Source organism: Phyllobates terribilis, unplaced genomic scaffold (assembly GCF_046119375.1).
Source record: "Phyllobates terribilis strain yellow unplaced genomic scaffold, ASM4611937v1 Scaffold_1__5_contigs__length_1240528914, whole genome shotgun sequence".
Classification (NCBI taxonomy): Eukaryota; Metazoa; Chordata; class Amphibia; order Anura; family Dendrobatidae; genus Phyllobates; species Phyllobates terribilis.
This window is the reverse complement of record NW_027362761.1, coordinates 357,267,845-357,282,216: the sequence shown is the minus strand read 5'-3', so window position 1 is coordinate 357,282,216 and position 14,372 is coordinate 357,267,845. Positions and strand designations below refer to the sequence as shown.

General features: G+C 48.5%; 1 protein-coding gene across 1 annotated transcript in view; it reads left to right on the top strand.

Moving 5' to 3' along the window:
* Positions 1-14,372, top strand: part of LOC141261614 (3'-5' RNA helicase YTHDC2-like) — a 121,138-nt gene that overhangs the window by 42,519 nt on the left and 64,247 nt on the right. Inside the window, exons 13-17 of the mRNA XM_073676228.1 lie at positions 3,290-3,386; positions 3,923-4,010; positions 4,100-4,180; positions 5,523-5,605; positions 7,382-7,487. Of these exons, the coding sequence (XP_073532329.1) occupies positions 3,290-3,386; positions 3,923-4,010; positions 4,100-4,180; positions 5,523-5,605; positions 7,382-7,487 (455 nt within the window). The remainder of the gene's footprint in view (positions 1-3,289; positions 3,387-3,922; positions 4,011-4,099; positions 4,181-5,522; positions 5,606-7,381; positions 7,488-14,372) is intronic.

The window sequence follows — 14,372 nt, the reverse complement described above, 5'->3', positions numbered from 1 at the left end:
GATTTGATATAATAGAAAAACAGAGCTTACAGGGAACCTGTCATGTCCTATCTACTATATACACTGCCCCCATTGCTTTGTTAGTGATGCAATGTGCATCACTAACAAGCTTTTTTCATTTAAATTGGTGGTATTATAATAATTTTATAACCTTTCATGTACTAGATCCTACCTACTCGTTTTCAGTCATAAGGGTGTGATTCTGCTATTCGGTAAGGGGCAGCGCCGCATTCAGTCACTCCTGGCACTGCCCATGTATTTGAATATTGCTCCCGGCAAGCGCTATTAATGTGGCGCATGCGCATTTCTACATGTCCGGCCACTGGTCCGCACGTGCGCAGTGAGGTTACCAGCTTCACTGCGCATGCGCTATAATCCTCTGTTCCCCGCACGTGCATCACTAACAAAGCAATGGGGGCAGTGTAGATAGTAGCTAGGACATACATGACAGGTTCCCTTTAATATTTGATACAGAAACCTTTGTTTGCAATTACAGAGGTCAGAAGTTTCCTGTAGTTCTTGACCAAGTTTGCAAACACTGCAGCAGGGATTTTGGCCCACACCTCCATATAGATCTTTCAAGATTCGGAGCTGTCGCTGGGCAACTTTGAGTTTCAGCTCCCTTCTATTGGGTTCAGGTCTGGAGTCTGGCTAGGCCACTCCAGGACCTTGAAATGCTTCTTATGGAACCATTCCTTAGGTGCACTGGCTGCGTATTTTGGGTCATTGTTATGCTGGAAGACCCAGCCACAACCCATCTTTGATGCTCTTACTGAGGGAAGGAGGCCAAAATCTTGTGATACATGACCCCATCCATCCTCCCTTCAATACGGTGCAGTCGTGCTGTCCCCTTGGCAGAAAAGCACCCCCAAAATATGATGTTTCCCACACTATGCTTCACGGTTGGGATGGTAATCTTGGGGTTGTACTCCTCCTTCTTCTTCCTCCAAACTCGGGGAGTGGAGTTAATACAAAAAGTTCTATTTTGGTCTCATCTGAGCACATGACCTTCTCCGATGCCTCCTCTGGATCATCCAGATGCTCATTGGTGAACTTCAAACCGGCCTGGACATATGCTGGCGTGAGCAGGGGGGTACCTTGCATGCCCTGCAGGATTTTAATCCATGACGGCGCAGTGTGTTACTATAGGTAGTGTTTGAGACTGTGGTTCCCGCTGTCTTCAGGTCATTGATGAGGTCCTCCCATGTAGTTCTGGGCTGATTGCTGACTTTTCTCAGGATCATCCTTACCCCATGAGGTGAGGTCGTACATGGAGCCCCAGACCGAGGAAGATTGACAGTCATCTTGTGTTTCTTCCATTTTCTAATAATTGTGCCAACAATTGTTGCCTTCTCACCAAGCTGCTGCCTATTGTCTTGTAGCCCATCTCAGCCTTGTGCAGGTAAACAATTTTGTTCCTGGTGTCCTTAGACAGCTCTTTGGTCTTGGCCATGGCGGAAAGCTTGGAGTGTGATTGAGTGTGTGGACAGGTGTCTTTTTTCTACCGGTAACGAGTTCAAACAGGTGTGATTAATGCATGTTATGAGTGCAGAGTAGGAGGGCTTCTTAAAGAAAAACTAACAGGTCAGTGAGAGTCAGAATTCTTGCAAATTAATTATTTAAAAATCATGCAATGTGATTTTCTGGTTTTTATTTTTACATTCTGTCTCATAGTTGAAGTGAACCTATGATAAAAATTACAGACCTCTCCATTCTTTGTAGGTGGGAAAACTTGGCAGTGTATCAAATATTTATTTTCCCCACTGTATATAATAATAATAGTAATTTTTATTTCTATAGCGCCAACATATTCCGCAGCACTTTACATTTTAGAGGGGACTTGTACAGACAATAAAAGACATTACAGAATAACAATAATCACATAAATCAACAGATACCAGAAGGAGTGAGGACCCTGCTCGCAAGCTTACAATCTATATATGATTTTACAACAATGGAAGAGATTGAAAGAGTGTAAATGGGAGAGAGAGTCCATTTAAAACTCCACTCCTTTTTTCCCCCCACTTCTAATCTAAGGTCCCTACCCCTACTCTTATACTAAAGGCCCCGTCACACTTAGCGACGCTGCAGCGATCCCGACAACGATACGACCTGTCAGGGATCGTTGCTGCGTCGCTATGTGGTCGCTGGTGAGCTGTCAAACAGGCAGGCTCACCCAACGATCAGGGGAGCTGCGACATCGTGGAAAGAATCTTTCCACGATGTCCTGCTCCTGGTTACCAGCCTGGTGAAGCAGGAACAGGCTGGTAACCATGGTAAACATCAGGTTACTAGGGGCACACGCGCACCTAGTAACCCGCTGTTTATCATGGTTACGAGCCTGCTACGGTGAGCGGGAGGTTACCGCTCACTTTAGCAGGCTCGTAACCATGATAAACAGCGGGTTACTAGGTGCGCGTGTGCCCCTAGTAACCCAATGTTTATCATGGTTACCAGCCTGATCGCTGCTCCCGCTGGTCACACACAGCGATGTGTGCGGACCAGCGGGAGGGCAACGACCAAAAAAAGGTCCAGGACATTCTGCAGCGATCAGCGACCTCACAGCAGGGTCCTGATCGCTGCAAAGTGTCACACATAGCGACATCGCTGGTGAGGTCGCTATTGCATCACCAAAACCGTGACACAGCAGCGATCTCGCTAGCGATCTTGCTATGTGAGACGGGGGCTTTACTGTCCAGCGTCTTCACCTTTTTTCTCCTCTGCTCCCATCCCACGGTGCCATCTTGTGACCGCAAGTTCTGACTGGCCAGAAGTCAAACGTTACGTCACAAGCTCTCAGTGCAAGTCTATGAGAGCCAGAACAAAGCTATCGTAGACTTGTAGTGAGTTGTGACCTCCAGCTCACTCAATGAAACACTGGAGGTCACAAAACTGCCGGAGAATGACAGAAGCGCGGTGAAAAAAGATGAAGACGGCGGCAGGTAAGTATGAGGCTGTGCAGGGGCCTTAGATTAGAATCACCACTCCAGTGGTAAAATTTAAAAAAAAAACGCTGGAGTGGTGCTCCTTGTGGGTCATAGATTCACATTATTTATTTGATCTTGGGCTACAACTAATTCCAGGAATGATGGTCTTTAGATTATACCCCTTTGCCATTGATCAGAGATTTTCTGGAAATTTGACATATCTAAGCTAAAGTCCGTTCTAATTTGTAATCCCTGAACTATCTAAGGGCTTGTGGGGCAATAGTATTTGAATTCTTCTGTATTAAAATGCTTCATTTTTCTTAATTTTAATATCGGTTGATTAGCTAATTTCTGTTTTTTAGGGGCTGTACTAATATTTCTCCCAGGGTATGATGAAATAGTAGGACTACGAGATCGTATCTTGTACGATGACAAGAGGTTTTCTGAAAATTCTCACAGGTAAATGATGTTTCCTATTTTACATTGTCAGGCAATATAAACAGTAATAATGCAAAAACCTTAAATGTTCCTGGGATAACATTATCAGATTAAATAGGCTGTCCAGGACATTAAATTGTATCATGGAATATTAGTGGATACCATTTTATTATTGAGCTTGATATATAAATGATATGTAGTAGAGATGGTGCAAATTGACTGGCAGGACCTGGTCCAGCAACCACAGCAATTACCTGTGGATCCTGGGTGGGAGCCCTGCAAACTGCATCTTACCTGATAGTATCCTTGTATCTTCTTTTGATTAGTTGGCCTGGCAAGACGTCATTGTTGCAGTATGACGCATTTGTGATGTTGGGGCAGGCTGGCTAATCAAAAGAAGAGCTGCAGGTAGGAGGGCTACTGCCTGGCGGCCATAGGTTACTCACGTGGACCCTGGACTTGATCCATTAAATTGATTTGCACCTTCTCTACTAGCTCATGTGAAGAGAGATAAATATTACAGACTGGTTACAGGTCAGGTTTTATGCTTTTTATAGGTATCAAATATTCATGCTGCACTCAAACATGCAAACTACTGACCAGAAGAAGGTTTTGAAGAACCCGCCAGTTGGTGTTCGTAAAATTGTACGTTGAAGATTACATGGATATAACATATGGCTTGAAAGTGTGAAACCTACAGTAGTGGGAACTTTCATTATTTGTATGTTTTGTAGATACTGTCAACCAACATTGCGGAAACCAGCATTACAGTAAATGATGTTGTGTTTGTGATTGACTCTGGAAAAGTGAAGGAGGTAAGCATTGCTTGGAGAAATTGTATTACGAGAGGCATATTATCATACAGTGGTGAGCACAGTGTATCAGGATTGCTTTGTATTGTGCTACAACTTTTACTGTTAACAGCACCATTCTCTCATTGTGTTTGTTTGTATATTCATTAATATACACGAATACACACTGTACATCAGAAGCATGAACTCCACTATTGCTACACACGCAAAAAACGTGAGTTACTTGGTCCACATTTTGATCAAAGTGTGTATGCCCATTTACCAACGACAAGATAACCTCTTTCAGTTGAGACCCTAATTTTACAGACTCTCCTCTCTATGTATCTTGGTCTCTAATAAAATGTCGAACAGTATGACCCAGATTTGCTTTGCTCTGATTTAAAACTAGTCTTTATTTCCTGCATTGTGTATATTGATGTTGCACTTGTCAGCAGAAGTGATCAGAGGAGCTTCTTATTCCAAGGGAAAATAGTGTAAATTCCTCAGATCTAAAAATTAATTGGTAGACCGACCGTATGACTGTAGAGACCACTATTGTAAACACAGCATATTCTGCCACCGATGTACATAGGTGAGATGTGTTGGAGGAATGTGAGCATGCATCTCTATTCAAGCAGTGGTAGATATTTTACTCGCCATCCTCTCCTCTCTTGCCTCACTAGATGCATGTCGATCATGGGTGTCAAACTCAAGAATTCGGCCCACCATGTCATTCTATGCTGCCCGTGAGGCCAGGATACACTTCAACACTGCTCCGATCATCTCTCCATATGGGAATAGTGAAGAGCCTGTCGAAGCAGTGTGAAATGTGCGCCGGAGCTCAAAATCTAGGACTGCAGCCACCACCTATGCTGCCACCACCCCCTCTACTAAGCACTGGCTGCATTCTACATCGACACAGCCATATAATCAATATCTTCCAAACTGAAAGCATTATATATAAGTTACGTCTAAGATGGCCAATATTTTTGAATTGGAGCAGACACAGCCAGTACTTGGCATAGGGAGCAGCCCATCTTGGACTCAGGGGTATGGCACAGCTCTCTTATCCTCTCTACCCACGGACAACGCTCTTGGCCCCGCTACCCAGGGACAGCTGTCCTATAGCCTTTAAACACAAGCTCAGGAAATTACATTTGTAGATTAGTGCACACAATAAAATGATTCTTGATTTCCCATTAAATAATTAACCTTTTTCTTTAAGTTACTTATTTCAATAAATGAAAAGCTTAGACAGATACTGGACTAAGTACTCGCTGAACAAACATGTGAAACCATATAGATGGACTCTTATCCTACTAGTGAGAAATACCAGTGTTCCTGATTATTTATCTTTGTTTTTCAGAAATCTTATGATGCTATAAACCATGTGACAATGCTTAAAATGGTTTGGATTTCTAAAGCCAGTGCTATTCAAAGGAAAGGAAGGTATTTTATTCTGTACCATTACAGGTGGATAGAATCTCGAATCCTGCTTAGCAGGGTTGAAAAAGACCATTCATTTATAGGAGTTTTCCAGGATCATAATATTTTTGGCCTATCACCAATCACCTGTTTAAAGGGCAGTGTCACTGGTATGAGCATTGCAGCCTACTCAGCTTATAAACCTCTGTTTACCTGCAAGCCATCTACTTGTTAGCAGAGCTTCAGGGAATTGTAGCATTGTCCCATTTACATTAATAAGACAACACTTCAGTACCTTCACCGCTGCTATATAATAATAAGCCATCCATATTCTGATCCTGGAAAACCCCTTGTTAGTTTTTTTTTTCTTATTCTTGATAAAAAAGAAAGTGAAAACAAAACTGCATGTGGGGTCAGAATTCTTAAAAAAAACTCTTCCTGTCTCCAAATATTCCATTAAGTCATTATGTATAAATCATTATTAACTAGTTCTCATTACTGCACTGCCATTTTATGTCTTAATAGGCCGGGCCTCTTTCCATTAGAACATGGAAAGGCAATGATTATTCACACAGGGATTGTGATCCTGGGGTTAACTCTGCCTAGCAGAGATGTAGCTGAGGAAATTGAGTGTTACCAGTGTTTGCTGCCCCAATTCTTTACTTGCTGCAGTCAAAACGACCGCAGCAAGTGAAGGGTGTGACAGTGGCAGATTGATGATTGCTATGGGAACCAGAGACCCAACAATGGCCTCCATGTCTACCATAGATCAAAGCCTAATAGGCCATGCCAGAGGCAGGCTGTCAGTGTAACACTTGACAGGATGGATAATGCTGTGTACTACCTTTTGTAGTACAATGCAACAACATTATCCGTACAATCATGTGTTCAAGTCTACTTATGGGACTATAAAACATTTAAAAATGTTTTAAGTGTTGAAAGAAAAAAGTAAAAGATAATAATATTTAGATAAAAAAAATCATTTATTTTAATAAAAATCAAAAACCTAAAAAAATACATATCTGGTATCACTGTATCCATAAGGACCAGTACAATAAAATATTTCTTTACTCATTCCACAAGGTGAATACCACAAAAAAAAAGTCAAATATGTAACTAAAGCAAAATTGACATTTTTGTTAATTTTATCTCCCATAAAATGAAATAAAAAATGATTGTAGTGACTTATGCACCCCAAAATGGCTGAGCCCCTCCGCATGCCCGGCAGATAGTGACTGTGTCATTTAGTCAGGATCTGCTTTTAATAGCCGTTGGGCAAGCCAATCTCTGCCCGCTGCTGTTAACCATATGAATGCCACTGTCAATGTATGACAGAGGCTTTTAAAGCGCATGACTGGGGAGCACACACCATTCCATGTGCCCATCATAACCCCCGTGATGTGTGCCAATGGGTTGCTATGACACATGGAATGGCTATATGTGTCTGCTATTATGGTTCTCCATTGAAACCCAGCCTGTAGCTGGGACTGATTATAGTTAAAGGACCGTTGTATATCTATCCATTATGTGATCACGTGCCCCCTATTCCCTGCTGGTAGACATGGAAGGTAATCTCTTTTCGTACATGTGAGAATGTATAGAAATCAATTGACCCGTTTATACCCAAGGCAGCTGTGAATGTCAGACAAGCCTGTGGAGGTATGGATTGTATATGTGATATATAGGGTTAGAAACTGTTGTATGCTTCCTCTTCCGTGATAGATTACAGCTTGATCAGGCTGTAAATCATAAGTTTGCTACTTTGTGCTCTGATCAGTTTTGTCATCCAATGTGTTTCAGGGCTGGTCGCTGCCGTCCTGGAGTCAGTTTCCGCCTGTTCAGCAGACTTCGTTTTCGGAACATGTTGGAGTTCCAGACCCCTGAACTACTGCGAATGCCGCTTCACGTAAGAGTCACTGTACACGAGTCATGGATATGACGCGCCCCTGGGCCTGTGTCGCGCTGCGTTGCGCACGCGGGAGCTTACCCGGAGCCGGATCTCTTGAGGGTTGTAGTCTCGTGGCGGTGACCCGGTCCGTGCCCAGGGAGTCAAACTGAGCGGCGATGTAACAGCGGTAGATGCAGGACGACTACGCCACCCGTTGAATGCAGCTATGGAGCTGCCGCTGCAGGACAGTCCGCTGAGGCCGGTGGATAGATGGTGCAGCGTAGATGGTATAACCCCCAACGGGAGGGGTATGGCCTCAGGGCAGCAGATGTGGATGATGGGGGCAGCAGATGTGGATGATGGGTATGGCCTCAGGGCAGCAGATGTGGATGATGGGGGCAGCAGATGTGGATGATGGGGGTAGCAGGAACCACTCAGAGACGGTGCGGTGTAATTCAGGGTCTTTACTGGTAACAACGATAGACCCTCCCGGAGTACTTGCTAGTGAACGGGGCCTGGTCAGTCCTTGAGCAGATGGGATCTCCCCTGGCCAGGCGGAGTTGTAGGCCTCCCAAACTGACTGTACTCTTCTGGCTACCTTGCTAGAAGCGGATATAAGTAGCCCACGTCCCTGAGTGTACCGTGTGGTGCTCACCCGTATGGCCGGTGACTCGGGGCCTTCTAATGGCTTCCGCTCCACGATGGCGGTGCTGGTCCCACGCGTGTGACCGTGCCTTCGGGTTTCTGGGCCTGAGGACCTGAAATCCCCTGCCGGTCGGCTTCTGCTGCTGGGTAAGAGTTAGTCCCCACAGCCTCGGACGCCGGGTCCGGTAAGAAAGCTTCTCAGTCAGGGCGAGCTCTGCAGCTGCCAGCCCCTGACTCGTAGTAGTATTGCTTCTGCTGTTTCTTGTCTCTACTCTCCTTGACTGCTAACCCTGCTTCAGCCCCGGGTTTATATAGGGGAAGTTCTTCCCCTCCCCAGACTGGGCAGGAGGTGTGGCATGCACAGGATCCCTGACCAAAGGACCTCCCACCTGCTCTCAGACATAACATCTCTATCACTGTGGCAACCAGACCCCTGGGGTGTCACATTCCCCCCTAGTGAAATTTAGTACTCCGGGACTAAACATATTTTAGAAAAACATAACAAGATAAAAACAATGATAATACAATAAGAAAAACATATAAAGATGGTTACGGCATGTCCGTAACCGGGTGCAGTCTTTGAAGAAAAGCAAGGTGTCCATTTCACCAAAACAGGGAGACGTAACCAGGTAGGGGTTTGTCCTTCCCCGAGTCCTTAACAGTCTTTAGTCCATCCTGGGTTACGCTCCAACTATGTACAAGGATTCCCGGTAAATCCACCAAGGATTCCTAAAAATAACTGGAAACACAAAATTATACACAAGCAACAATACACAGATAAACATAAATAAAACAATTTATACACTTCAAATCCTCCAGCGTGCGGGTAACTGGCCTCTAGTGGCCCTAGTGGACCTACGGAGCTGACTGTCTGGCCCTGAACTACAGGGTGTAGGAGCTGTCAAGGGTAAACTGGGCAGCTGTCTACTGGCTCTTTGTCTCACTAGGGGTACGGCAGGCTCACTATAAGCAGAGGGTTGATCCTCCTGTTCTGCTTGTGTGGAGTCTTCTGCTTCCTGGACCGGCTGTTCTTCCAGCTCTACCTGTTGCTCCGTAGGTGCTTGGGATGCTGGTTGGAGGAAGGTGAGTACGGGTACCACAACTGCACCATTGACTTGAGTCCAAGACCGAGGGAAGTCCCCGAGCACAGTACTAACCATATCTTCCCTTTCCTCTACGGGTCAATGGTCTTCTTGTTCCTCTTCAGGGTTCCTCAGTTGTTCGGGACACTTCTTCAGGTGGTCCCGGGATACAATGGCTGTGGTTTCCCCTCCGTCTTTACTGATGGTACAAACCTTCGGGTTCTCGTGGCTTGAGGGCAGTACGGTGTACGGGTCCTTCTCCCACTGGTCGTCCAACTTGTGGAGCCGTCTCTTCCTCTTCAAGACCTGCTCTCCGGGTACCAGGGGAACAGCGGGAGCATACTGGTTGTAAGTTTTCTCTTGTCTTTCCCTAGCCTGACAGAGACTTCGCTCCACGCTCTCCTGTACTCTCCGGTACTGCTGCTGCCTCTCTGTGTCCCAGTCTGTTTCTGGTGAAGTGTCCTCGGGTGTCAGGACTCCCATTTCCAGGTCAACAGGTAACTTACCAGGTCTTGCCCTCATTAGGTAAGCCGGGGTACAGTTGGTGGAACCTACCGGGATGTGGTTGTATAGGTCCACCAGATCAGGCAACTTCTCAGGCCACAGACTGCGTTCTTCCAGGGGCAACGTTTTTAGAAGATCCATTACCACCTGGTTCATTTTCTCACAAAGTCCATTAGTTTGCGGATGGTAGGGTGTCGTCCTTATCTTCCGGCAGCCATACAGATTGCAGAATTCCTGGAAGACCTCCGCTTCAAAGGCAGGTCCCTGGTCCGTCAGCACTTGGTCCGGGTACCCGTGTGGACGGCAAAAGTGCTGCTGGAAGGCTCTAGCTGCTGTTTGAGCCGTTAAGTCCTTGACGGGGACGACAACCAGAAACCGGGAGTAATGATCCACGATGGTTAACGCGTAGACGTAGCCACTTCTGCTTGGGGTCAGTTTTACATGATCCAAGGCTACCAGTTCCAACGGTTGCCGGGTGACGATGGACTGCAGGGGAGTCTTCTGGCTGGCACGGTCCTTCCTTCTCAGGTTGCACGGGCCACAGTCTCTGCACCACTTCTCGATGGTTCCCCTCATGCCTACCCAGTGGAACCGCTCGCGCAGCAGGAACTCCAGCTTCTTCCACCCGAAGTGTCCAGCTCCGTCGTGGTATGCCTCCATCACCATGGCTGCGTCTCTTCGTGGCACCACTAGTTGCCAGAGTAATTCATGCGTCCGGGAGTTAACCATTCTGCGGCACAACTTCCCTTTGTAAAGGAACAGTCGACTCTTCTCTGCCCATAGTTGTTTGGCTTCCTCCGGAGCGTCTGGTTCAAGGCGAGCCTCCGGCCGAGTCAGCATCTCCTTCACCAGTCGGACGGCAGGGTCGCTGTCTTGCGTTTCCGCCCAGTTGTAGTGGGGTAAGGGGTTCAACGTAGCAGCCTGCTTACTCCTTACCCGGTGGGAATACTGGATAGTCCCATGACGGTGGAACGCAGGGAGTTCAACTTCTTCCAGTCCCTCCGGATCTTCTCCTCCGTCCGGCAGGTTGGGCATCCTGGACAGGGCGTCCGCGTTGGTATTGGAGCGTCCTGCCCGGTATTTGAATGTGAACTCGTAGTTGGACAGACGGGCCATCCACCTCTGCTCCAGGGCACCGAGTCTTGCCGTGTCCAGGTGTGTCAACGGGTTGTTATCAGTGTACACGGTGAACCGGGAAGAAGCGAGGTAATGCTTAAAGCGCTCGGTGACTGCCCATACTACGGCCAGGAACTCTAGCTTAAATGAGCTGTAATTCTCGGGGTTCCTTTCGGTGGGTCGCAGTTTTCGGCTGGCGTAGGCGATTACTCGTTCCTTCCCCTGCTGGATCTGGGACAGTACGGCTCCTAGCCCGATGTTACTGGCGTCGGTGTAGAGGATAAAGGGCTGGCTGTAATCCGGGTACGCCAGGATTTCGTCCCCCGTGAGGGCCATCTTCAGCTGGCGGAAGGACTCTTCTTCCAGCTCCTCCCATTTGAAGGGCGGCTTCTGGTTCTTGGCCTTCCGGGACTGGCCTATCAGGAGGTCCTGCATAGGTGCTGCCTTTTTGGTGAAACCGGGAATAAACCTTCGATAGTAGCCTACCAACCCGAGGAACTGCCGCACTTCTTTTACGCTGGAGGGGCTTGGCCATTCCTTAATTGCGGTGATCTTATCAGGGTCGGGAGCCACTCCGTCAGCGCTCACCACGTGTCCCAGGTACTGCACCTTTGGTTTCAGGAGGTGACACTTGGAGGGTTTCACCTTTAGGCCGTAACTTGCCAGAGCTTCGAACACTTCCGCCAGGTGTTTCAGGTGGTCCTCATACGTCTTGGAATATACGATGACATCGTCCAGGTACAAAAGGACCGTCTCGAAGTTTCTGTGGCCCAGACAACACTCCATTAGTCGTTGGAAGGTTCCCGGTGCGTTGCAGAGTCCGAACGGCATGCAGGTGAACTCGCTAAGTCCCATCGGGGTGGTGAATGCGGTCTTCTCCCGGTCCGCCTCTGCTACAGGAACCTGCCAGTACCCGCTAGTGAGATCCAAGGTAGAGAAGAAGTTAGCAGATCTTAAAGCAGCCAATGACTCCTCTATCTTTGGTAAGGGGTACGCATCCTTGTGTGTGATACGATTGATTTTCCGGTAATCTACACACATCCTCATGGTGTTGTCTTTCTTTCGGACTAAGACTAGTGGAGCTGCCCAGGGGCTACAGCTATCCCTGATCACCCCAGCCTCCTTCATGTCTCTAAGCATCCCCTTGGCGTGTTGGTAGTGGGCAGGGGGTACGGGTCGATACCTCTCTTTTATAGGAGGATGGTCTCCCGTGGGGATGTGGTGTTCTACCCCCTTGACTCGCCCGAAGTCTAACGGGTGTTTACTGAACACTCTCTCGTACTCCTGAACCACCCGATAGACTCCTTGTTTCTGGTGTGCGGGAGTGGAGTCAGTACCCAGATGTACTTGCTGACACCAGTCCTCCATGTTTTTCTTAGAGCCGTTACCTTCCTCCGGGTGAGATGGAGGCAAGGGTTCCACAGATTGTATAGAATTTTGGTTAATGGTATATAATTTGGCTAGCGTGGCATACCGGGGCAGGTACACTTCCCTCTCCCCGATATTTATTATGCGAACGGGCACCCTCCCATGGCGTACATCAACCACCCCCCGTGCTGTCAAAATGGTGGGCCTACTGTCCGAGTAAACTGGTTCTACCATTGCCTGGTAATCTCTACCTCTCAGACCAATAGGTGCCCGGCACCAAATCATCATTTCACTTTTTGGGGGCATGGCAATAGGAAAAGGGTCACACATTCTTACGCTACCAATCTCACCGCCGGAGAGTTCCACCTGTTGCCGTCGCATCAGTGCCCGGATCTCTTTCTGGAGCACCCGCTGCTCGCCGGAGCTGGCGTTCTTGGCAACCTGCTGTAAAAGGAAAATCACCTCTGCAAGACAATTTTCAATTACATTAGTTCCTAGTGTTATTTTTGGGTGACTCTCATGTTTGTCAATATCTACAATGATCAGTCCCTGTGCTGCCAGTTCGACTCTACCGATTTTGATGGTCACCTCTTTAAATCCGATCTGTGGCACGGGCTGGCCATTGCTGGCGATGATACTCAAGTCGTCGTCAGGGTAGCGGGTAATATCCGAGTCATTCCAGTACTGCTTAAAGAGCACGTACGGGATGGTGGTGACCTGTGACCCGGTGTCCAGTAGGGCACTCATGGGAATGCCATCCAGTACCACAGGCAAGACTGGACGTCCTCCCACATATCTGTCGCGCCAGTTCGATGGGCCTGGTGATCTTTTTCCTGGGGGTTGGCCCTCTACCCCAGGTTGTGCCCGTTTAAAGAACAGTACCTTGCCATATGTCCAGGTTGATTGCAGCGGCGGCAGATGGGTCGTCCGTCCTCGCTGTATCGGTCACTGGGTCTTCCTCTGGCCGGTGGGGTCCTCCTTGGTCGACGCCACGGGATGTCCTCCGGTCCGGATGCCAGCTGGATCTTCCCTGGGGTGGAAGCCTGTAAAGACTGCACAGTTCGGGTTAGCGCAGCAACGCTCTTAGCTAGCTCTTGGACCTGATGGTGTAGGTCTGGAGCCGGGTCATTGTCCAAAGCCTGCGCATCAGCTCCCACAGGCCCTGCCGACAAGGGCGCCGCCTCCTGGTGGTAAGTGATAGCAGGGCGCTTGTGGGTCACAACGCCACCCGGTGCCGGTTCTCGGAGCACCCGGATGGCTCTGTCCTTGAACTGTGCAAAGCCCAGATGGGGATCCTGTAAGGCCATTGCCCGCAACTGGGTTCGGTGGGTATTACAATACAGTCCCTCTATAAACTGTTCGGTCAACAGCCTGTCCTCGTTTCCCACTCCATCAGGGTCGGTCTGCTTAATGGCCCTCAGGGCCTCTTGTAGGTTTAGTGCATAGTCCCTTATACTCTCATGCGCTCGCTGCTTGCACCCGTAGAATCTAAGCTTAATCTCGGCTGAGGTGCGGGTATCAAAGGTGTCCTTCAGCCGGGTTAGTATCCCTGCGACAGTCTTCCTCCCAGGTGGCCAGGATTTTACTTCCCTTTTGGCTGCCCCGGTTAGTTGGGCCACCAGGATGCTCACTTTTTGCTCTTCTGTGAGGGGGTACACCTGGAAGAGGCTATCCAGCTTTTCTCTAAAGTCATGCAGGGTATGTGACTCCCCTGAGTACTGGGGTAGCCAAGCTGCTCCCGGGATATAGGGCATGGTGAAGGGCATAACTGCAGCAGCGATAGCGCTGGCGGGGGTTGAGGCAGTGAAGCTCTCCTCCGTATCCGACATCTTCCTCCCCCCTAGTGTACCGTGGCCTACCTTGCGATGATCCTCTTCCGTAGGCCGCGGCTCCGCAGTGGATCGTCAGGGTTGAGGACCTTCCGTCGCGCTCCTGTGACGTCGGCGTCTGCTGGGCTCCTTCCAGGACCTTACGCAACGTCCGGACGTGAGGCGGGGCTTCAGTTCTCGCGCGCTTTCGGAGTCCACGCCCCTCTTCTTCCCGCGCGGCGTCCTCAAGATGGCGTCCAATGGCGGGAAAACTCCACGGATGGCGGGAAGAAGGCAGAAGATGGCGCCGGATGGCGGGAAACTTCACCGATGGCGGGAAGAAGGCTGAAGATGGCGCCGGATGGCGGGAATCTTCACCA